The 24,711-nt window shown below is 47.9% G+C and overlaps 1 protein-coding gene across 4 annotated transcripts in view; it reads left to right on the forward strand.

The window, feature by feature from the left end:
* The window catches only part of MIPEP (mitochondrial intermediate peptidase), an 86,051-nt gene that overhangs the window by 16,626 nt on the left and 44,714 nt on the right, over window positions 1-24,711 (forward strand). The window contains exons 6-15 of one of the 4 annotated variants that reach the window (XM_086329719.1): window positions 131-313; window positions 1,013-1,169; window positions 8,656-8,704; window positions 10,143-10,203; window positions 10,386-10,424; window positions 12,602-12,654; window positions 13,084-13,237; window positions 14,377-14,454; window positions 15,889-16,093; window positions 17,229-17,338. In XM_086329719.1, the coding sequence (XP_086185845.1) occupies window positions 131-313; window positions 1,013-1,169; window positions 8,656-8,704; window positions 10,143-10,203; window positions 10,386-10,424; window positions 12,602-12,654; window positions 13,084-13,237; window positions 14,377-14,454; window positions 15,889-16,093; window positions 17,229-17,338 (1,089 nt within the window). The remainder of the gene's footprint in view (window positions 1-130; window positions 314-1,012; window positions 1,170-8,655; window positions 8,705-10,142; window positions 10,204-10,385; window positions 10,425-12,601; window positions 12,655-13,083; window positions 13,238-14,376; window positions 14,455-15,888; window positions 16,094-17,228; window positions 17,339-24,711) is intronic. The other 3 variants (XR_015138185.1, XM_086329720.1, XR_015138186.1) reach the window with 3 other exon arrangements.

Raw genomic sequence — 24,711 nt, forward strand, 5'->3', positions numbered from 1 at the left:
TATTCATTTTATCACTTAGTTAATACCTTACTAAATTAAAATTCAACTTTATATGTTGATTGGCATCTTTATAGATTACTGATTTGTTGTGAAATGTTACTTTAAATAACTTGACTACCCCCACATACAGCGTAAAAGAGCTGTGGACCTGAACGTTAAAATCTTGGATCTGAGCAGTGCATTTCTCATGGGAACCCACTTGCCCAACACGATTGAGAAGCGCCTCCTGCCCGAAGGCATCCGGCATCACTTCGAGCTGGCTGGGGACCACGCAGTGGTGGACAGTCTGCGCGCAGAAGCGCCCGACGACTTGGTGCGTGGGCTCCGTCCTCTGCGTAGTTCCGGCCTCGTCTGGGGCCATGGCTTGTGACCCTGAAATTCGGGGATCACATGATCACACCTTTAAAAATACATTAATGTTTACTAAGCACTAAAAATTGACTAGGGATGATTAATTCTGTGAAAAACTGTTTTTTCCGACTCTCTGCGACCCCATGGACTGTACAGTCCATGGAATTCTCCAGGCCAGAACACTGGATTGGGTAGCCTTTCCCTTCTCCAGGGGATCTTCCCAACCCAGGGATCCAACTGGGGTCTCCTGCATTGCAGGCAGATTCTTTACCAGCTGAACTATCAGGGAAATGGTTTGATTATTCCTGTTCTAAATAGTTCCTCATTTGCAAAGTATGGTGAGCGACAGCAGCGCTGGCCATTCCGGGGACTCATACTCTAATGCACGTAGTCTCACGTCACCTGGTTGATGGTGTCTCACGTGTGCCAGGTAGAACCTCGGCCCCCTGCCCCTCTGCCTGTAGCGGAGAACTCGGGCCAAGTGCGATGTGTCTCCCACACTCGGTGATGAGCCCAGAAGCTTCATCCAGCCTGTGTAAGGCCTTGTGTTTAAGCATTGCTTACCTGCAGAGTAAAGTGGTGGGAGGTAGCGTGTGTTATGATCATATAGGACTTTGTATCTTGGTATGTGTGTCTTTTACCATCCACTTTTTAAACATAGGTGCGAGAAGCTGCTTATAAAATTTTTCTTTATCCCAATGCTGGTCAATTGAAACGTCTAGAAGAGTTGCTCAGCAGCAGAGACCTCCTGGCAAAGTTGGTAGGATATCCTACCTACTCCCACAGGGCCCTCCAGGGAACAATCGCCCAAAGTCCAGGTGAGCCTGTTTACCCAACTCTTAAGGACAAAACAGGGCTTTTATGAAGCTGAACTTCTGACTCTAAATAGCTAAAGTTACTGTGCTATTTTTAATATACTCGGAGACCAGTTACTAAGATACTTTGTTTCTTTATTAGGAATGATTTTTAAACAGACCTAATCATTTGGAATATATTTGTACAACTAGTGTACTTTATGTGCACTTTGAGTAAGTCACTGAGTTAGACAAGGCTGTGGTCCATGGGATCAGATTGGCTAGTTTTCTGTAATTGTGGTTTCAGTCTGTCTGCCCTCTAATGCCCTCTCTCAGCGCCTACCATCTTACTTGCGTTTCTCTTACCTTTGACGTGGGGTATCTCTTCATGGCTGCTCCAGCAAAGCGCAACCACTTCTCCTTACCTTGGACATGGGGTATCTTCTCACGGCCACTCCTCCTGACCTTGGACGTTGGGTGTCTCCTCATGGCCAGTGGTCCTGACCTTGGACATGGGGTAGCCCCTCACGGCCGCCACTCCTGACCTTGGACATAGGGTAGCTTCTCATGGCCGCCGCTCCTGACCTTGGATGTGGGGTAGCTCCTCACGGCCGCCGCTCCTGATCTTGGACGTGGGGTAGCTCCTGCGCTGCGCAGCCGCCGCTCTTTGTCTAACTCAGTGAAACTAAGCCATGCTGTGTGGGGCCACCCAAGACAGATGGGTCATGGTGGAGAGGTCTGACAGAATGTAGTCCACTGGAGAAGGGAATGGCAAACGACTTCAGTATTCTGGCCTTGAGAACCCCATGAATAATATGAAAAGGCAAAAAATAGGACACTGAAAGATGAACTCCCCAGGTCGGTAGGTGCCCAATATGCTACTGGAGATCAGTGGAGGAATAATTCCAGAAAGAATGAATAGACGGAGCCAAAGCAAAAACAACACCCAGTTGTGGATGTGACTGGTGTTGGAAGCAAGGTCCAATGCTGTAAAGAGCAATATTGCATAGGAACCTGGAATGTTAGGTCCATGAATCAAGGCAAATTGGAAGTGGTCAACAGGAGATGGCAAGAGTGAACGTCGACATTCTAGGAATTAGCAAACTAAAATGGACTGGAATGGGTGAATTTAACTCAGATGACTATTATCTCTACTACTGTGGGCAAGAATCCCTTAGAAGAAATGGAGTAGCCATCATAGTCAACAAGAGTCTGAAATGCAGTACTTGGATGCAGTCTCAAAAATGACAGAATGATCTCTGTTCGTATCCAAGGCAAACCATTCAGTATCACAATAATTCAAGTCTATGCCCTGACCAGTAATGCTGAAGAAGTTGGAAGTTGAATGGTTCTATGAAGAGTTACAAGACCTTCTAGAACCCCCCAAAAATGTCCTTTTTATTGTAGGGGACTGAAATGCAAAAGTAGGAAGTCAAGAAATACCTGGAGCAACAGGCAAATTTGGCCTTGGAGTACAGAACGAAGCAGGGCAAAAGCTAATAGAGTTTTGCCAAGAGAACGCACTGGTCATAGCAAACACCCTCTTCCAACAGCCCAAGAGAAGACTCTACACATGGACATCACCAGGTGGTCAGTACTGAAATCAGATTGATTATATTCTTTGCAGCCAAAGATGGAGAAGCTCTATAGTCAGAAAAATAAGACCAGGAGTTGACTGTGGCTCAGATCATGAACTCCTTATTGCCAAATGCAGACTTAAATTGCAGGAAGTGGGGAAAACCACTAGACCATTCCGGTATGACCTAAATCAAATCTCTTATGATTATACAGTAGAAGTGAGAAATAGATTTAAGGGACTAGATCTGTAGACAGAGTGCCTGATGAACTATGGACAGAGATTCATGACATTATACAGGAGACAGGAATCAAGACCATCCCCAAGAAAAAGAAATCCAAAAAAGCAAAATGGCTATCTGAGGAGGCCTTACAAATAGCTGTGAAAAGAAGAGAAGTGAAAAGCAAAAGCAAAAAGGAAAGATATACCCATTTGAACTCAGAGTTCCAAAGAATAGCAAGGAGAAATAAGAAAGCCTTTCTCAGTGATCAATGCAAAGAAATAGAGGAAAATAATAGAATGGGAAAGACTAGAGATCTCTTCAAGAAAACTGCAGATACCACGCGAACATTTCATGCAAAGACGGGCTCAATAAAGGACAGAAATGGTATGGACCTAACAGAAGCAGAAGATATTAGAAAGAGATGGCAAGAATACACAGAAGAACTATACAAAAAAGATCTTCACGACCAAGATAATCATGATAGTGTGGTCCCTCACCTGGAGCCAGACATCCTGGAATGTGAAGTCAGGTGGGCCTTAGGAAGCATTACTACGAACAAAACTAGTGGAGGTGATGGAATTCCAGTTGAGCTATTTCAAATCCTAAAAGATGATGCTGTGAAAGTGCTGCACTCAATATGCCAGCAAATCTGGAAAACTCAGCAGTGGCCACAGGACTGGAAAAGGTCAGTTTTCATTCCAATCCCAAAGAAAGGCAATGCAAAGAATGCTCAAACTACCTCACAATTGCACTCATCTCACACGCTAGTAAAGTAATGCTCAAAATTCTCCAAGCCAGGCTTCAACAGTACGTGAACTGTGAAATTCCAAATGTTCAAGCTGGTTTTACAAAAGGCAGAGGAACCAGAGATCAAATTGCCAACATCTGCTGGATCATGGAAAAAGCAAGAGAGTTCCAAAAAAACATCAATTTCTGCTTTATTGACTATACCAAAGCCTTTGACTGTGTGGATCACAATAAACTGGAAAATTCTTCAAGAGATGGGAATACCAGACCACCTGACCTGCCTCTTGAGAAACCTGTATGCAGATCAGGAAACAACAGTTAGAACTGGACATGGAACAACAGACTGGTTCCAAATAGGAAAAGGAGTATGTCAAGGCTGTATATTGGTCACCCTGCTTATTTAACTTATATGCAGAGTACATCATGAGAAACCCTGGGCTCGATGAAGCACGAGCTGGAATCAAGATTGCCAGAATAAATATCAATAACCTCAGATATGCAGATGACACCACCCTTATGGCAGAAAGTGAAGAAGAACTAAAGAGCTTCTTGATGAAAGTGAAAGTGGAGAGTGAAAAAGTTGGCTTAAAGCTCAACATTCAGAAAACTAAGATCATGGCATCTGGTCCTATCACTTCATGGGAAATAGAAGGGGAAACATTGGAAACAGTGGCTGACTTTGTATTTTTGGGCTCCAAAATCACTGCAGATGGTGACTGCAGCCATGAAATTAATAGACGCTTACTCCTTGGAAAGAAAGTTATGACCAACCTAGACAGCATACTAAAAAGCAGAGACATTACTTTGTCAACAAAGGTCCATCTAGTCAAGGCTGTGGTTTTTCCAGTAGTCGTGTATGGGTGTGAGAGTTGGACTATAAAGAAAGCTGAGCACCGAAGAATCGATGCTTTTGAACTATGGTGTTGGAGAGGACTCTTGAGAGTCCCTTGGACTGCAAGGAGATCCAACCAGTCCATCCTAAAGGAGATCAGTCCTGGGTGTTCATTGGAAGGACTGATATTGAAGCTGAAACTCCAATACTTTGGCCACCTGATGCGAAGAGCTGACTCATTTGAAAAGATCGTGATGCTGGGAACGATTGAGGGTGGGAGGAGAAGGGGACAAGACGACTGAGGATGAGATGATTGAATGGCATCACTGACTCAATGGACACGAGTTCGGGTAAACTCCGGGAGTTGGTGATGGACAGGGAGGCTTCGTGTGGTGCAGTTCATGGGGTTGCAAAGTGTCAGACACGACTGAGCAACTGAACTGAACTGAGTAAGTCATACTTTTTATTTCATTGATGAATCATTGATGATGATTTGCATTATTTTTGTTTTAACTCAGCTCGTTTCTGTGCTCAGCCTAACCACACTGGTTAGAATTAATGTGGGAGTGGATGGGTGATCAGTGCTCCTGCTGGAGGCAAGGTTGAGTATAGCCCAGGTCATATAAGATCCCTCCTTTCAGAGAGAAGAGGGCTGCTTCTCAAGGTTGGAGGTGGGGAGCGTCTCTCTGGGGGTTTGTGAAAAACTTACCTTGTCATTTGTTGAGTTCTTTATGATTCATCACATATAAGAGAAAATGTATCACAATGAAAACGGTGTAATTTTCAAAGGCATTGATTAAATTACAGTTACACTTTAGACCCAAGTCCGCAATAGGGTGTCCGTGTCGGGGGGTTGTTCAGACTCGCTGTATTTTCAGGGTTGAATCCACACGACTTGGTGTCGGGCTGAGTGGGAGGAGATGGCAGTGGACACCATGCGTTTCCGTCCGTGCTACTGGATGGAATTGTGGGGTCACTGGGAAAGGCCTGCCGGGGGAGGGTCACACTTCCTGCAGGCTCCATGCTCTCTCTCTCCATCTGGTGTCCAGCCCTTCTTTCTCTGTGGGGCCCATAGCTTCTCCCAGGTTTTCTTGAAGCCACCTTGCCTTGTTTCTTTCTCTCTGATGTGGGTCTTCGGGGTCCAGACGGGGTTCCCACATTTGAGGAGGAGCACAGAGGAGAGTGGGAAGGAGTGGGCACAAGTGGAGAAGGTTTGTGCTCGGGGAGTTAGGTTTGAGCAGGGCTGTCGGTGGTCAGCGGCAGGGGGCACCATGAGGGGCGCAGAGAGCAGCTGCAGGAGAGGGGGCGGGAGGGCACGTCTGCTGTCGGGAGGCTGCAGGGCTCCAGGCTGCTGGTGGCTGCGCACATGGTGAGACGTCACATTCAGGCACCTGAAGGGAGAGCCAGGCTTGCGACTGAACCACTGGGAAGACAGGGAGTCCTGCCGATGGGGTTGAGGCAGGGAGCACGGTGGTCCAAGTTCATGAGATGCCGGTCGGTGTGCAGGTGGCAACCAGGGTGGGCGATGGATGGGACATGCTGGGACGAGCGCCCAAGTGGCAGCCAGCAAGTCCACAGCTCACGGGGTGGTCCGTGGGAAGGTGTCTTGGAGCTGGACTCGGCACACACGGTTGTGTATGGTGTGACCTGTGTGCTTGGGGGCTGCAGTGTTTAGTTGGGGAGCTTGGACAGGGCCACGTGAGGATAAATCTTAATCCTGGTCAGTGTCCTTTAGTGCTGAACGCACTGACTAGGCACCACAGGGCCCTAGGGTTTTAGGAGCTCAGGAGGTTTACAGACACTTGGGTGGCTGTGGAAAGTTCCATGAGGAAAGTGAAACTGGAGGTGGGCAGTGGGGGCCAGTGGGCAGAGGGCAGGGAGGTAGGGCGAGGCCTGGCAGGCCATGGCAGGTGCCCCAGGACCGGCGCGTCAAGGGCCTGTCTTCAGGAGCTATGCGACTGCCTTCAGGCGGTTCAGACTCACTGCTCTTCACAGGACAGTGTTCCAGATAGGTAATCAACGTAGATGTTTCCTGTTCAAGAGAGCTAGAGAAACAAAATGGGTGAACGTCAGTACAAAATTAATTATTTTCAAATAAAAAGCACACACAGATAAATGTTTGAAAACAGTACCCTGTGCCCACTGGTTTGACATCCTGAAATAAGATTTTATTTTGAGCTAAATAACAGTTTTTTGCTAAAAGTCTTAGCACCATCTAACACGACACACCAAGCTGCGTTTACGGGTGGGATCTCTGTTGATGGTGACGAGAGACCATGGCTTCCTGTAGCAGGTCCTTCCTTCCTCAGCCTTTTATTTACTCAGAAACAAGATAAACTGAAGAGGGCAAAAAATTAAAACCATGTAAAAGATCATCTGAAAACATAAAAACAGCATTTGTAGCTTAGTCTAAAATATGTATGAAAAGCTCTATACACATGCTATGCTATGCTAAGTCGCTTCAGTCGTGTCCAACTCTGTGTGACCCCATAGACGGCAGCCCACCAGGCTCCCCCGTCCCTGGGGTTCTCCAGGCAAGAACACTAGAGTGGGTTGCCATTTCCTCCTCCAGTGCATGAAAGTGAAAAGTGAAAGCGAAGTCGCTCAGTCATGTCCGACTCTTAGCAACCCCATGGATTGCAGCCTACCAGGCTCCTCCATCCATGGGATTTTCCAGGCAAAAGTACTGGAGTGGGGTGCCATTACCTTCTCCGCTATACACATGAATCAGGCCTAAAAGTGCTAAATTCAAAAATTCTCGTGAAAAATTTCCTGTTATGGGAAATAATCGTAATTCCACTGCATTGCTTTTATGGGTTTCTGCAATATAACTTACTATTGACTTATGACTTATGGCTGAAGTATTTTAAGTAGTTAAAAAAAATTCTGGCAGCTTAAATTTTTTAATACTGGAGTACAGTCAGTTAACAATGTTGTGATAGTTTCAGATGAACAGTGAAGGGACTCAGCCACGTATATGCATGTATCCATTGTCCCCCAAACTCTGCTCCCATCCAGGGCTGCCACATGACATTGAGCAGAGTTCTCCATGTTTTACAGTAGATACTTGTTGATTGTGCATTTTAACTATAGCAGTGTGTACATGTCCATTCCAAACTCCAAACTCCCTAACTGTCACCCCTCCATCTGGGGCAGTAGTTAGTTCTATAAGCTTGTCTCTTTCTGTTTTCTAAGTTCATTTGTATCATTTCTTTCTAGATTCCACATTAATGGATGTCATACAATATTTCTCCTTGTCTGTCTGTCTTCACTCAGTAAGACGCTCTCTAGGTCCATCCATGTTGCTAAACATGGCATTATTTCATTCTTTTCAATGGCCGAGTAATGTTCTGTTGCATACATATACCACGTCTGTCTCCGTTCCTCTGCTTGGACACTTGGGTTGCTTCCACGTCTTGGCTGTTGTAAACAGTGCTGCAGTGAACACTGGCGTGCATGTATCCTTTCAGATCATGTTTTTCTCCGGGTATATGCCCAGGAGTGGGACTGCAGGGGCGTGTGGGAGCTCTGTTTTTAGTGTTTTAAGGAACCTGCGTACTGCTCACCACAGTGGCTTCACCAGTTTACATTCCCAACTGCAATGTTGTAGGGAGGAGAATCTAAAGTTCTAATGTTCTAATTTTGCTACATTTTCTTCCAGTATAGATCCTGAACAGATTATATTCTGCTGTGTATTTAAAAAGAAAAACATTTACTCAGAAAAACATTGGTTTTTAAAATCTGATGTTTCTAAATTGTGCAGACTTTTATGAACAAATCAGTCTAGCTATCAAAAAAACTGAGAAACTTTTTTCCTTTATACATATAGATATAGAAAACATATAAATAGATATAGAAATAGATTGAGATTTTGGATGATTTTCTTTTGCTTCCTGTTAGCTCTTTTTTTGGGGGGGTGGGGGTATCATCTAAGGCTCTGGAGTTTATGGTGTCAGCTTTGATGAACTTTAATTTAGAAGTGTCGAGTATGAGGAGCCGTGCTTTCCTTTTGGATTCCATCACTTTAAAGACACTGTATTGTATGGATTTATGGTCACAACATTGTAATTTTAACATGTGTTCATTTTATTTCATGTAGTTAAACATATTTTCTTTGGGATTTTCATTTTAGAGACTGTCATGGAGTTCCTTGAGAAACTGTCTGACAAACTCTCCGAAAGGTTCGTTTTTTTTTTTTAAATTTCGCTTTTTAGAGTACACATGATTTAGCTTTTCTTCTTCTTTTCTTTTAAAGACTTTTAAAGATTTATTAAAAGAATTAGGAAGTGACCCATGAAGAATATGGTGTTGGCACATCGGGTCGGATCTTACACTGACAGTGAGCTGTACTTTGAAAGCTCACAACCCTCCTCTGGGGGTGACTGTCCCGAACGCTTGGGCCGTCCTCTGTAACTAACTAACCAGTCGTCTTCAGGAACTCATTACTGAGGTGGACTGTTTAAAATCTCCCAAACCTTTTTTGAAACTATGTATTTTAGCTTGTAATGAGCTGGTCACCTAGTCTTGCTCTTCTTTGGGCATAAATAACGGGTGGCTCACATCTGCTGTGTTGTGTGTTAGAGTGCCCAGTGTTTGTAGCTCAAGGCTCTCTGCTCTTGGTGGTCCCTCTGCCACAGTGCCGGCCTTCCCCCTGCCCAGCCCCCCTGGCCTGGTCCTTGCCACTCTGGTCGTGCTTCTCTGCGGGCTGAGCCCCCAGGAGCCTTCAGAACCCCAGCACGAGGCCTCCAGCACGAGGCTCGGCAGGGTCGTGGAGGACCTTGGTCTTGGCTCTCCTGTGGAGCTGTCTAACCCCTGTTCGCTCCTTGACTGCACCCGCATGTTAAATTTTAGCTCCAATTTTCAGTTTGCGTTATAAACTACTGCCTTAGAACCCAGTCCTCTCTACTTTGCATTATATTTATTAGTTCTGAAATGATCTTTCTTATTCTTAATGCAGTGAGCTGTTGTGGCTTTGATAGAATGAAGTAGTGTCAGTTATGCAGTTATGGGAGAATTTATTCTACTTTGCTAGTTAAGCTTTATTTGTTCTTTTTTCACTTGTTTGTAGCTATAGATATTTTAAGCAAACATTATCTTCAGATTTTTTTAGTGAAGATTTTTAAATTACATTTAGTGAACTATATTTTTTAATTATAGAAGCTAATTCTAACCAAAACTTCATATTCTGTAAATATTAAGTCCATGTGTGATTATGGCCCAGCTGGTTTTTTGATAGGGGAAAATGATAAGTGGTAATCTTAAGTAAAATCTTCTTTTAGAGAAATTAAATTGTTAGTCTCTTTTTTAAAGTATAGCAAAAAGTAGTGATTTGAAGCTTACTGATGAATACTTTGCATATTCTATAACACTTAAATTTTCCAAATTTTAGTACTTTAAGACAAATATCCGCTTTTTAAGGTAAAAATTACAGAAGTTTACTGATGTATGTATCACTGTCTCTTCTAATACATGTAAAATTTGGATTAATACTAGTTTACATTTTTACTACAAATGACTACTACTATCATGATTACTGGAAAGGAGCAGAAGCAAACTCGTCTTTTATAATCTACTTGTGAAAATTTTGTCCTCACAACTAATGATAAACCTGTTTTACAGAACTATGAAAGATTTTGAGATGATTCGAGGGATGAAAATGAAACTAAACCCTCAAAATTCTGTAAGTGGCCATGCTGAGTTTCTTTTCCTTTTACTATTTATTTGTCTCCCTGGGTGTTAGTCGCGGTGCGGGGGACCCTTGGGGTGGGCTCTGCAGTTGCGGCTCGCGGGCTTAGTTGCTCTGTGCCGTGTGGGATCTTCGTTACCCAGTCAGGATCGAACCCACATCCCCTACGTTGGCAGGCGGATTCTCCACCGTTGGATCACCAGGGAAGTCCAGAGGTATTTCTGTTATAAACAGTCTGTTGGCTGAGGGCTCTGTCTTTTGGCGCTGGGAACCATTTCCCGCTCTGCGCTGTCACCACGGCCCTGGCTGCGGTCGTCTCTCTTCTCCCAGGTGACGCGTGTGCCTGAGGAGCTGGTTTTCTGGCCCTTGTCCTGCTCCCTTCTTGTATCCCAACTGCTTTCCTGGTGCCGCGGCTCTGAGTTAGATGCTGGAAGGCCTTGGGGCTCCTCCGGAGGGAGTTTTCTGATGGGCCTTGTCTGCCCCCGCCCCCCCCCAACCCCCCGCCCAGCTTTGTTTAACATTTTCAGAGAGTTCTCAGACTGTCTTCCCATTTCCTAGCTTTCCCCCCACACTCTGCTTGACCTGCGGGCCCTTTCTCTTCCGCTGCCCTGGGGCCCCAGCCATTGTCTTCTGCCCCCACCAAGGCCTGCAGTGCCCCTGTGCTCCTCTCACTCACTTGCTGCTTTGCTTTCCCTTCATTTATTTTATTTTTATTTTTTACTGAAGTGTAGCTGATTTACAGAAATGGCAACCCACTCCAGTGTTCTTGCCTGGAGAATCCCAGGGACAGGGGAGCCTGGTGGGCTTCCATCTATGGGGTCGCACAGAGTCGGACACGACTGAAGCGACTTAGCAGCAGCAGTAGCTGGTTTACAGTGTTGTTCTTTACTTTTAAACTGTGGCTGACATCTGTGGCTCCAATACTTTGGCCAGCTAATCCGAAGAGCTGACTTATTTGAAAAGGCCCTGATGCTGGGAAAAATTGAGGGCGGGAGGAGAAGGGGACGAGATGACAGAGGATGAGATGGTTGGATGGCATCACCGACTCAATGGACATGAGTTTGAGTAGGCTCCGGGAGTTGGTGATGGACAGGGAGGCTTGGCATGCTGCAGTCCATGGGATCACAAAGAGTCGGACACAACTGAGCGACTGAACTGACTGACTGACATCTGTGGGCCAGCAGATGCTATGCGTCTGGGTCAGGAGAGGAGATGGTGTCTAAACTGAACCTTTCGGACCCCGTTCTTAAGAACGGACTCCCTGTTCGTAGAGCTCTGCTCAGAGCCTGGAGTTGTGTTTCTAAGCAGTATACTCTCCAGGAGGTGCTGTTGAGTGACTCAGAGGACAGTTCATGAGGGACTGCTGCACAGCAGGCAGAGCTCGGGGCTGGGACACTGTAGGAAAAGGGAAACACAGCCTGCCTTCCCGAAGCTTACACCTGGGGTGGAGCGAGAGCGAAGACAGCAAGAGTCTGCCTGCATGGCCCTGCCCGGGTGGGGGCTCGAGAGGGAACAGTGCAGGCAGGCGGGTGGAGGGGCCGTCTTGTAAGGCCTGGGCAGTGGTGACCCCTCCAGGGAGATGGCACAGAGCAGCCCTGGGAGAAGCGAGAGGCCCGCGACAGCCAGGGACGAAGCCCAGGCAGAGAGGAGCACGAGAGGCCGGCGCAGGCCAGGCCTGGCTCACAGGGGCTGGGCTCAGGGGTGTGTGAGGGCAGATGGAAGGTGGGGACGCACTGGGGGCCAGCACACATGGACTGTGCACCTGAGCCAGGCTGACTGCGTCCGGCCCGGCTGCTGCCCTCTGTCACCTGCCAGCCTGCCCCCCAGGGGAGGGTGGCCCCTGCAGAGTTCCCAGCTCTGTTACCGCTCTGCAGCCGGCATCAGGAACGATTGTTCAAGTGCTTCTTGATGACATGTCTTCTTTGCCAAGTTCAGGAATTCTGCCGCGGCTTGGTCTGAACTGCTGCTTTCATTCCTGGGATCCACGCTAAGCTTCCTGTGTAGGTCCAGAAAGGGCCCTAGTCATGCCTTTAGTTCCCTGACCTCCCTGCACTGTCCTATGGATTAACATATGGGCCACATCTGGGGTAGATTTCAACGTGACTAGTTTCATCTCTTAATGTCGACTTTTAGAAGTTCACATTTTAGAATGACATTTGTCTGCCTTTTCCCCCAATTCTGCAAGTATAGCTGATTTCTGCCTCTCAGCTCATTGATTACAGGAAAGGCAGAGTAGAGAGTAAGGAATGAAATTCTTGCCAGATGATGAGTTCCTAGGGTTTTTATAAAACTTTCCTGATACAGTAACAGATTACATTTTATAAAATGGCTGCATTATTGATGAAAACTGAAATCATCCCAGCTTTCCTAACGGTGAGTGTCTCTGCTGCAGGAATTGATGCCCTGGGACCCCCCGTACTACAGCGGACTGATTCGGGCTGAGAGGTGCGTGTCTGGAGAAGTGCTCCCGTGTGAGAAGGCAGGATCAATGTGTCTTGAGCATCTGCCCACTAACTGGGCAGCTGTGCTTTCACTTGGCACCCACGCGGCCAGCGCCTGCTCGGCGGTCACTCCTGGTCCAGAAGCTGCGCTCTTAGGCCTATCCCCCGTAGCCTGTCCCTGGGCTTCTGTGGTTTCCCTCTGTAGACCCCGTGAGTGTCTCCCCATCTGCCTCTACCCCTGGTGTCTCCCTCACTACCATAGTGATCAGTCGCTGCTCTTCTGAAGAAAAACAGGCCTGAAAACCCTCTTCCAGAGTAGAGACCCACTTCATGATTCAATCCTTCCTTGACTCCTGGTTTATAAATGAAGAGTGAGCTTCACTCCCCTCTAGAAGCTGAAGCTCACAGAAACGTGGCTGCTTCTCCTCGGCAGGTTCAACATCGAGCCTGGTCTCTACTGCCCGTTCTTCTCCCTGGGCGCCTGCATGGAGGGTCTGAGCCTCCTGTTCAACAGGCTGCTGGGGGTCTCGCTGTACGGGGAGCAGCCCGTGAAGGGCGAGATGTGGAGTGAGGACGTCCGCAAACTGGTGAGTGCCCGGGGCAGAGCGCGCTCCCGTCTGCGGGGCCTGGAACCCTGTCCACAGCGCTTTAATCCAGACTGCTGCTCTGGTTCAGGACACTGTGAAAACACTGTTCTCTAGAATCCACTGTTGCAGGAAAGTAGGGTAAACACATAGCAGCAGAGTTCTTTCTCTGAGACAAAATACTTTTCTGAGGAGTTGGATAGAAGGTTGAGCCCACGTGTGCATCGGCGGCTGGGCTGTGGCCCGTGTGCTGGTGTGAGTCCTGGACAGTCACTCCGAGCCTGGGGCTGTCCCATCAGGGCCCACTTTGTGTGAGCTGCCGGTGTTGCTTTTCCTGGTGGGGTTAGAGGGTTTGCGGCCCTCAGGCTTAGTGCTCTGGCTTAGCGCAGCGTACTCTCATCACCGTTTTCTAAGAAGCGTGGATGTCTGCTCGTTGCCTGGCTGTGTTTGGTGATTGTAGATTAAGCTTAGTTACCAAGCAGCCAGCAGTCTCCTGTGCGTCACACAGATGGATAACCTGCAGCGATGCCACGAAGGGAGAAAGTGTAACAGGAGAGTGCCAGGACCCAGTGCAGACGATGGAGGGGCTCGTTCAGGAGGGAGCCCCCTGCATGGGCAGCTTTCCCCAATGCCTTGAGCAGTTCCTGGCACCAAGTGGATGCTTCATGGAGTGCTGGAGTCCCCAGTAATTGAGGTTCTATCTGGTAGAGGCCCCACTTATGCAGAGGTGGATGGAGACCCGCTCTCCTTGAGCTGTGCCTCACGGGGCTGACCCAGGAGGAGGCGTCGCTCCCTGAGCCCACGCTGCCGTGGTTGGTGTGCGAGCGTCCTCACCTCCTGACTGCGGGAGGAGTCACTGTGCTTTCGTCCTGGGCTGGCTCAGGGGGGCTGCGGTCAGGACCCAGGGCTTGTTGGGAGGGTTCCTCTCCCATCAGAGTTCGCCAGTCACCCCAGAGACACAGCAGAAGAGGCTGAAGGCACGGTGGACCCACCTTGAGGTGACCTTGGAAGCAGAAAGTCATAAAATGTCTGCATTGGTGGCTGTTGGTGTTCTGAGTGCAGGTTCTGGTGTTTGGAATATGTTTCTACTTTTGGAAGTTGTGATGGCTTCATTCACCAGTAAATCAACCTTTTTTTTCTAGGCCGTGGTTCATGAATCAGAAGGACTGCTAGGATACATTTACTGTGACTTTTTTCAGCGAGCAGACAAACCACACCAGGTGATGCTTTATTTACAAACCAGTCTCTAGAGTGATCAGTAGCTAATGTGTATTAATGTTAACTTTACCTCTCATTTTTGTAGTTACTGATATTTAAAAGACATTAACAGTGGTGACTAAATGTGTACGTTTGAAATGGGGTAGAATTTAAAGACGGCAGAAGTTATGAGGTAGTTACAGAAATGTGTATCTGCTGTTTTCATCTGGGTTGCGGTAGCAATGATTGTAGTGATGAGTGCTGTTTTAGGAGCCTGTCTGTGTGCCTGCCAGCGCCTGAGCCCTTCTCATGCACCGCTTTCAAAGTTTCCCTCAGCCTTTTGAACTCAGTCCTGATGAGATGAGGACACTGAGGCCAGAGAGCTGAGGTTACTTGCCTAGAGTCACACAGTCAGAGGTGCGGGGGTTGGAGCTGTCCGTACGCAGCACGGGCTTGCTCTAACACTGCACAAGGTGTGTCTCTGAGGGACCTTGTCAACCACCAGTTCACTCCTTGTGTGAAACCGCAGGCCAGGTTTCCAGATCAGTCAGCTTCAGCAGTTTTGGGCAATTGGATTGGAACTGTAAAGAATTCAGATTATAAAGTTATAACAGAAATAATGGTACATTGTATTTAATAGTGATCCATAGTTTCCACAGAGGTTATAACAGACGCTAGTTAACTCTCTGGCGTTTGACACGGTGGAGGGGAGGCTGGTGGAGGTAACCAGTTCTCAGGAGACGTGGCCAGCAGGTCTGCATGGCAGGACCAGAGTCAGGGCCATTGACCACTGCATCCACTGTTCCTTCACTGTGCTTGAAAGGCTGGAGAGTCCAGGTTCGTGACCTGGGTTCAGGTTTGAGGTGCCATGGCCCTAGCTGTGTGTCCCTGGACACACGACTTAGTGTTTCCAAGACTCGGTTTGTTTTCTTATCTGAGAAATGAAATACCTGCCTCGTAGGCTTATGTGAGAAGAAATGATCAACTTTTGTATGTGGACTGAGAAAGTGACTCAGGTTCCGTGCTTTGTGACAGTTGAGAGCTCGTCTCTTCAGGCGATGGAGACGGTGGTGGGGTGTGTGGCCTGTCTCATCGCCAGCCACAGAAGGGGCTCATTAACACCAGCGTCCCTCCCCGCCGTGGCTGCCTTTCTCCCTGCCCGGAGCATCTCGAGCGTCTGAGCTCAGTGGTGACCATGTTTTCAGCTCCTGGAACGTCAGCTCAGCAAGTCTTTGGAGTGAATGAATGACTCTGTCAACAGGAGCTCAGAGTATTATCGGTGTTTTTAAGAAAGTAACATTTTAGCAAAGGAGAAAGTGTTGGGGAAAAAGTATAAATAAAAGAATAGAATTAAGGTGACACTTGTACTCACTCATTTTGATAGAACTTTGCATTCATTAAGACTTGCTTACCTTTTAGCTTCTGATCATTTCTTCACTGGTCTCGTTTTCTTAAAGGATTGCCACTTCACCATCCGAGGAGGTCGTTTAAAGGAAGACGGGGACTACCAGCTCCCCGTGGTGGTCCTTATGCTGAACCTGCCCCATTCCTCAAGAAACCTGCCCACGCTATTGACTCCTGGGATGATGGAGAACCTTTTCCATGAGATGGGACATGCCATGCACTCGATGCTGGGACGGACTCGATACCAGCACGTCACTGGTGAGCAGGAGCTCACTCAGTACAGGACTTCGTCCATTGCAGTTCTTTAAATACACGTTTTTCATCTTAGTTGGAAAAAAGCCTTTTGTTTAGAAACCCTGTGGTCATTGATCAGGTGGCTTCATCTTGTCCTTCCACCTGTGATCTGACCCAACCCTCATACATTTTTTCCGTCCATGACGACAGTTCTCACCAAGGCTGTATGAGTGCCTGTCTCTCCAGTTTGTACCATTTTACATTCTGCTGTGTTTTATGTGGAATTTACGTCAGTGGCTGTGTGTGTGAATAAGCACGCCTTCTCAGCTCCAGCACAGGCTTAGCAAGCGAACAAGTGAATGTACACGGCCTCTTTTTATCCAAAACCAGTCAGAAAACTTCAGGGCATCTTGAAAGGCATGGCCAGGCCCTTACTGTCTCTCTTCTGCGTCCCCTGCATAAAGCTGTGGTTTTCTTGCTGATGACAGCCCCCCTCCTCGTCATCTTCTCTAAGCTTGTCATCAGACGGGCCAGCCCTGCACCACCTGGGCAGGTGTGGTTCTTAGTATTCAGCAGCTAACTTTACACACACAGTATTTGGGGAGGAGGAGATATTTTGAAAAGACTGCAGATGGTCTGGACAGAATCATAAAGTGCCACCAACACGTTCTTATAGGACTTGTTACTTTAAGTAATTTTGAGTTTGAAATGTTGCCTTTCTATATTGAGGGTTGACTTTGTTCCAGAAATAGTAGATAAAATACTTTTAAAAGGAATGAGGGATACTGGCTTTTAGTGATGGAATTCAGTGCGTTAAATTAGAATGTGTTCATTGTAAGAATGTTGTAATTTGTGTGCCAGGTGTAGCCCGGTGGAGCTGAAGACAGTTTTGTTTGTAGAGGGTGTGAGCCGTTGCTTTACAAGTGCTTTACCCAGCTGTGCAAATATTTTGTTTTGCTTCTGATACGTGGGAAAATGTATGAGATGAGTACAAACTTTCCTGCAAATGTGTGCAATTTTATAGAAGTAAAATATTGATTTAATGAATTAAAGACTATCGTAGTTCATCAGAAGTACACATAAAAATGTAAATGAGCGCCTATGGTGACACTGACATGCTGCCACGATTCCTGCCGACCTCTCCTCTCGCCCCTTCCAGGGACCAGGTGCCCCACGGACTTCGCCGAGGTCCCATCTATCCTGATGGAGTATTTTGCCAACGATTACCGGGTGGTTCACCAGTTTGCCCGACACTATCAGACGGGCCAGGTAGGGCTGACGCGTGTGTGTCCTTGGGCGTGGTAGGGGCGGCTCCTCGGACCCGCCGGCCAGTACCGAACGCTTGCTGCCTCTTCAGAATATTCTCCAAACCAGACTCCTCCTCCTGTTTCCTGACTCGCTCCCTTCATTTGTCGCTGTTGTGCCGTGAGGGGGACAGGCAGCTGCCCTTGTCGTGTGCCAGCAGTGTTGTGTCTGGTCCACACACCATCCCCCTCGGAAGCACTGCGTCCTGTCTCCACAGGGGACAGGCCGTCCATGGAGCCTCAGTGCTACCTCGGAGAACTTCTGCTCTTCCTGTCCTTTCTGCTTCTGAACGTTTGTTTCTCGGTCTGAATCTGTTGTTTCATAAACTGTGATGTCATATTTCCCTATAACGTTTAGTTAGCGTCTGTATGAGGCCAAGTCTGAAAATCCCTTAGGTTCTAGTTGTTGTCGTCTAGTCGCTCGGTCGTGTCCAACTCTTGCTACCCCCTGGACGGTAGCCCACCAGACTCCTCTGTCCATGGGGTTCTCCAGGCAAGAATACTGGAGTGGGTTGCCGTTTCCTTCTCCAGGGGATCTTCCCCACCCAGGGATAGAACTTGCCTTTCCTGTATCTCCTGCGTTGGCAGGTGGATTGTTTCCATTGAGCTACCAGGGATGGGTTTAACTAGCACCTTATTGTGTTAGAGATTTTACTTCTGTAGAGGAGGGCTAAGGGAGCCGTGCTTTGTGGTGAATTAGCTCTGAGCTGGCAGTCAGCATCACGTGTTTCCTGTCCACGTGCCCCCGTCCTCTCAGGGCTTTGATGGCGTGCTGCTTTGTTAGGTGCTGTGTCCCCTCAGTCTGCACCTCCCTGAGTGCCCAGGTACAGTCACGTTCATCTTTGAATCCTCAGCATTTATTTATTTAACTTTTTAAAATGTATCTGTTGCACTTTATATATTATGTAACAGGTAATACAGTTAAAGCAATGAAATGAATTAGAAAAAAGACGATAAGTCCATTGGATTTGGAACTCAGTTGTTTGTAGGAAATCTTTACATAGCAAAACTAAGCATCTATGCTCACAGGAGAGCCTCTCAAATCCAAATTTTTTTTTTTTTTTCATTTAAAATTTACTATAGATCTTTATTTGTAGAATCCTCAGCATTTAGAATTGTGCCAAACACAAAAGAAATTGAAGGACTGGGCAGAATCGGTAAAAGGGTCCAAGCCACCTTTGTGATTTCTCTTTCCAGTTATATCTCTGGATGCATGATGTGAGTTGGCCGTTTCTATTCTTTGGACTTTGTTGTGTCTGTTATTGTCAGTGTAGGGTAATGGCTGAGTTCTGGAGAGCTACTCTGAGTTACTCTCTATCATACTCTATTTGAGTTTGTTAAAAGGACAAGATAGAAGGATTAGTAATCCAGTCAGCTACCTGTTCGTCAGCCTGCAGAGAGTTGCGCTGGGGATTATATAAACTCAGCCAAGAACACAGACGCACGTAGCCCCTCGCATGGCAGCACGTCCACCCTGGCTACACACTGGGGGCTGGGAATGGGGTGGAGACCTGACTGCGCTCCTCCTTGAAGCCTGAATCGGTGGACACTGAGGGACAGTGGTGTGAGGGTGGCCGGTGAAGGGTGGGGAGACTAGAGGTGGCCCCTGAGAGCCGTGCAGAGGTGTCTAAGAAACCAAGGGCAGCGGGAAAGGAGCTGTCTGAGGAGCTTAGGCTTGTAAGAGGCCTGGACACACGCATGAAGGGCAACTGCAGCCAAGCAGCGTGGACCCTTCAGAGTAATGCTGAAATTCACCACAGATAATGAGTTTACAATTACTGTTGTCCCTTTCCAGAACAGTCAGGAAAACAAAGAAGGGCTAGAACCCCTGCTTGGAGGGTGATGTACCATCTCTGAAAAGTTCCTATTTTAATCTTGAATTCTTCAGTCAGAAGAACCATTTTTGAACAAGATCACTTCAAGAAAAGAGTATGAAGTGAAGTCCGCAACTCCTCTTCAGAGATGAGACCAGAGGAAAGCAGCAAGCTGCTCTGGATTAATTCCAGGCTCAGACTCAGGAGGGACACCCAGCGGGCTGAGGGCTCACAGACACAGCGTCCACGACAGGAAACCATCCTGTGATTCCATGGAGACGGACGAGCCCGCCAGAGGCATGGGGCACAGGTGCACAGGGGGCTTGCTCTTCCCATTGCTGATTAAATGCCAAGTAGCTGGATATTTACATTCCGAGGGCAGGTCTCACCCAAGGGCAAGAGTTCATTCCCCCAAATCTAAGCCTCTGTAGATAAATAACATGAAGGCCCGGAAGAGCACTTGTGGGCGCATCTTTGTGCTTCGTTTCCTGCCCCCCTGGTCTCCCCGCTGGCCGCCTGGTGCATCCAGAGGCTCTCAGAGTCGGGGTAACGTCTCTGTGACTTATCAACCCCTCCCAGTCTTTTATCCGAACTCAGCATCCCAGAGCCAGCAGGTTCCTGTGGTCGAGGAATTAGAAGTATGCCTCTCAGATCCACGGGTGGCTCACAGCTGCCAGAGGAAGCAAACCCCAGGGCTGCTCATTCAAGGTTCAGACTGTCTTGACAGTGTCAGGGCTGCAGCAGGGCTTGTTGCAAATTAATCTTAAAACCAGTAGCGCAGAAATACAGATTTGGTGGCAGCTCATATGAAAGGGTCCAGGTTTTTACACGTGATGAACCCAATGCGGCTCGGCGATCGGGAGGAAGCTCCTTCAATCTTGGTGCCCGTGGGCTGTGTTGCAGGGCCCGTGGTGTCCGAGGAGCTGGGGTGTGTCTTTCCTCTCTGTGCTTGTGGGCTGTGGCCTGGAGCCTGACCCCTTCCAGGTGCTGCCATCGAGCGCAAGGTTAACTGTGAATGGCCTGCTTGTCTGGAAGCATGGCTCTGTCCTCCCTTAGACGTCTCCACACACAGCTCCTTTCCATCCTGGCAAAATGCACAGGAGGTAAAACACGCCAGGTTAACTGCGTGTCAGCAATGTTTTGGGGTCAGTGCGCCCAGGCACCATGCTCCCCTCTTGCCACCAACCACCACCCCCGCCTGATGCTGTCCATCCTGCAGAGCTGGGGCTGTGCGCATCAGACACCGAGTCTCTTCTCCCTTCCCCAGCCCTGTCAGCCGCCAATCTGCTCTGTCTCCCGGAGTCCGACTCTTCTGGGGACCTCACCGAAGTGGATCATGCAGCATTTGTCTCTTGTAGTTTATCTCATTTAGCACAGTGTCTCAGGGTTCATCCCAGCGGTGGCCTGCTCACAACAGCTTTCCTTTTAAGGCTGGGTTGCCATCTTTGTGTGGGTGAACCAAGATGTTCAGCCTTTCTTCTGCTGATGGACACCTATGTTGCTTCCATCTTTTGGCTGCAGTTGTTTTGGCTGCTCGCCACTCAGAGACAAGTGCTGGTGGGAATGGAAGGTTGCTTTAATCAGGAGGCGGCAGCCTGGGGGAAGGTGGACTCCTGTCCCAGAATCCCCTTCAGAAAGTCTGCTCAGCCGTGAGGGTTTCTGAAGGGAGGGAGGGGAGTGATCTCAGTTAATCTTTGAGGTAGGGGTCAGAGTCAAAGCCAGCCCTGCTTCCGCCCCCGTGTGCAGACTGGTGGACTCCTCTCAGTCTCTCTTTAGACTGTTTACACAGTCTTTGCTCGCGAGGCTCCTGAAGGGAAAGTGATCTGGTCGTCTGTTGATTCCTTGTTCTTCATTTCCCCTTCTTTAAGGAAAGAAGCAGCAGGTTATGGGAGGCATTGTGTAAACCAAAGATTGGAAAGGTGCGCTGGGGCTGGAGGTGAGCTACAGGGTAGCTTTGCTTCGGGGACAGGGTGTGAGGTCCCTGCGGAGAGCCGTGCTACAAGGGCTGCCTGTGGGGAACTGCCTACAGGCCCCTGTGCACCGGCGTTTCTGCAGGATCAGGGCCGGGGTCCGTCTTCCATAACGTCTCACACTGAACCAGGGCGTCATCCTCTTGGAGTGGAGATGGGGCTGGAGCTTCTCCCTACTGACAGTGTTAGTTTTCTGCTCACACTCAGGCACAACAAGCTGCAGTTACTCTGATGCCTTGACTGGTAGGAGAAGCGGGGCTCCTCCTGCTCTTGAGGCTGGGTCTTGGAATAATCGTGAAGCCAGAGGTCAGTGCTAGTCAGGCTGGAGCCGCTGGTGTCATGGTGCAGTCTGGTCGTCGTGAGCATAGCCTCGCTGCCCCGCAGGTGAAGGGGCTCTTTGTGAATCCCAGATGCCCACTCACTCCCCTCGGTAGTCCCCAGGGTTTACACGCTCCGTGCCAGGAGCCGGAGTGAGGGCAGCTGGGTCCTTGTCCCTGCAGCCCAGCAGCGCACCGCCCCTCTGCAGGGCCTGCCCCTCCCTGACCCCTCTGTCTGGTCCCCTTCCCCCCAGTACCCCTCAGTGCATCTCAGGCTCCGGGGGCTCTTCTTTTCCTCGTGGGGTGACAGGAACATAGGGGACCTAGAAAGCACCCCGAGAAGAGGCTGCCACTTCGTGTAAAATTGAGAACTTTCCTCTTAGGAAATATATAAGAATCAGGTTTTAGACCAGAAGAAGAAGTTGCAGTCTGTCCTACAATATTTGAAGGACACCATGTAGAGGAACAGGATAGAACTGCCCTGTATTGTCTCAGAAAAAGTATAACCTGGAGCAGTAGAGGGAAAACAGGCAAAGCTGATTTCAGTTCAGTGGATTCTTCTTGGAAAGGATCGGAAAGGAGATGCCTCTGAAAGTTTTTTGTTTTTTTTTGCTTTGCCTTTCCTGGTGGAACCTTTTTTAAGAAATAATTTTGTTCGCTTATTTTTGGCTGTGCTGGGTTTTCGTTGCTGTGCAGGCTTTTCTCTGGTTGTGGCGAGGGGGGCTCCACTCCTCTCTAGTTGCAGTGCGGGGGCTTCTCACTGTGCTGGCTTCTCTTGCTGTGGAACTCAGGCTCCAGGTGCATGGGCTCAGGAGTTGCGGTTCCCGGGCTCTGGAGCGCAGGCTCAGTAGTTGTGGCCTGCAGGCTTATTTGCTCCGTGGCATACGGGATCTTCCTGGATCAGGGCTCGAACCTGCATCTCCTGCCTTGGCAGGTGGGTTCTCTACCACTGAGCCATGAGGGAAGCCCAACAGTTAGTGCATTTTTCTGCCTCTTTTGGGTGGTTCTTTTCTGTTTATCTAGGTATGTCATGAATGTTGGTATTAATGCTAGGCCCCCTTCACATGCCAGGACTGGGCGACATTGGTTCTAGCTTATTTATTGTAACACACATGCCAGGACTAGATGATGCTGGTCCTAACTTACTGTTACTTGTTTCTTGTAACACAGCACTGGCTTGGTTTGCTTGTATTTTGTGTCTGGAGGATCTTCTGCGTCTGGTGAGGGATTGGCTTGTGGTTTTCTGGGTCCTCTAACTCTCATGGTGTGGGCATTAAGTAGATCCCGTTTCATAAGACGGGCTGCAGAGCTCCTCCTCCTCCTTACGGGCACTTTTATGAAATAGTAATAATCTGTTTCGTGAAACTTGGTCAGAATTCATCTATAAAACTGTTCAGGGTCTGTCATTTTCTCTGTGGGAAGATTTAAATAACTGATTTCCTTCATAGTCACAGGACTCTTTGGCCTTCTTTAATTCCGAAGTAAACTTTGCTAACTTGTAATTTTCCAGAAATGTGTCTGTTAACCCAAGTTTTCGAGTTTATTGGCATAAAGTTATTTACAGCCTCTTTCATGCTTCAGGTCCTGCGCTTCTGTCTGCCTCATTCCTAATACTCTCCTCTCGTTTTCTTCTCTGTTAATCTTGCAGAAGGTTGGTGTCATTGTTGGTATCAGGAGTCGTTGCCGAGAGCTCACAGTCGCCTTGTTTACGCTCCCTGTCTTGTTTGCTTCAGTTACTGTTTCTGTTTTTATGATTATTCTCTCCCTTCTTCCCCCAGTTTCTTAAGGTGGACACTTAGCTGACTAGGTTTCGATTTTATCTGACATGCGTTTACACTTTAATGCTGTAAATTTAAACTATGTGATGAGATGGCTGGATGGCATCACTGACTCGATGGACGTGAGTCTGGGTGAACTCTGGGAGTTGGTAATGGACAGGGAGGCCTGGCGTGCTGCGATTCATGGGGTTACAAAGAGTCGGACACGACTGAGCGACTGAACTGAACTGAACTGACGCAGTATTTTGGCTGCATGCCATGATTTTCATACAAAATATTTCAAATGTTGCTTGTTTCCACTGTAATTTCCTCTTTTGGTTGTTTCAAAGTGTAGTTTAAATTTTTTAAATCTTTGCAGAGGAGTTTTTTTTTTGTTTTTTTTTTGTCACTGTGTCTGTGCTCAGTTTTGTCCAACTCTTTGTGACCCCACGGACTGCAGCCCGCCAGGCTCTTCTGTCTGGGATTGTCCAGGCAGGAATGCTGGAGTGGGCTGGCATTTCCTTCTCCAGGGCATCTTCCCGACCCAGGGATCAAACCCACATCTTTGTGTTTCCTGCATTGGCAGGCAAGTTCTTCACCACTGAGCTACCTGGGAAGCCCAGTCTTTTTATTATTGATATCCAATTAGTGCAACTGGTATTGATTTTTACATTTTATTGATACTTTATGGCCCAGTGTGTCATCCATTTCTGAAATGTTTTGTTTGTGCTTGAGGACACTGTGTATTTTCTAACTGTTGAGCTTGGGGTTTCGTGCCCTTCTGTTAAGTTCTCCTTTCAGTTGTGCTGTTTAGATTTTTGATGGCTAACTTCTGTGACCTAGCAAAAGACTGAGAGATGGAAGGAAGGCTTCCACTAGGATGCAGCTTATATCATTTTTCCTCTTGGTTTTATCTCTTTTATTTTTAACTATTGAGACTTTATTTAAAGCAATTTTAGGTTCACAGCAAAATTGAGGGGAAAGTGTACAGACTTGCCACCCCTGTCCCGACTCAGGCACAGCCTCCCCATGGTGGTCAGCATCCCCATGCGGTAAGGGGCGTGGAAAGGTGGGATGATTACCCAGGCACGTCACTGTCTCCCCGAGTCCACAGTGTCTGTTCTGTGGGTCTGGACAAATGTATAATGACGTGTGTCCGGCGTTACGGTGTACACAGAGTAGTGTCAGTGCCCTACAAGTAATTTCATTGACTTTTGCTCTATTGGGGAATATTTTGTTGGATGCATAGAGTTGAGCCATTCCTTTCTTCCTCAGGTGTTAGCCTCTTGATCTTCATACTGCTTCTTGTCTTAGAGTGTCTTCTTTCTTTTCTGGTGGCTTTGTAACCTCCAGCCATATACCTGATCACCAGAGATGTTGTCAATTCAAGAGAAGCTACACTTTTCCCATAATTTTGTCTGTTAGCCGCACTGAAACGTTTCTTGCTCTAGTTTTCTTTCTCACAAAATATTTATCAAGC

Source organism: Bos grunniens, chromosome 12 (assembly GCF_055505025.1).
Source record: "Bos grunniens cultivar Pamir isolate PY7600 chromosome 12, Bosgru_T2T1.0, whole genome shotgun sequence".
NCBI classification, from domain to species: Eukaryota; Metazoa; Chordata; class Mammalia; order Artiodactyla; family Bovidae; genus Bos; species Bos grunniens.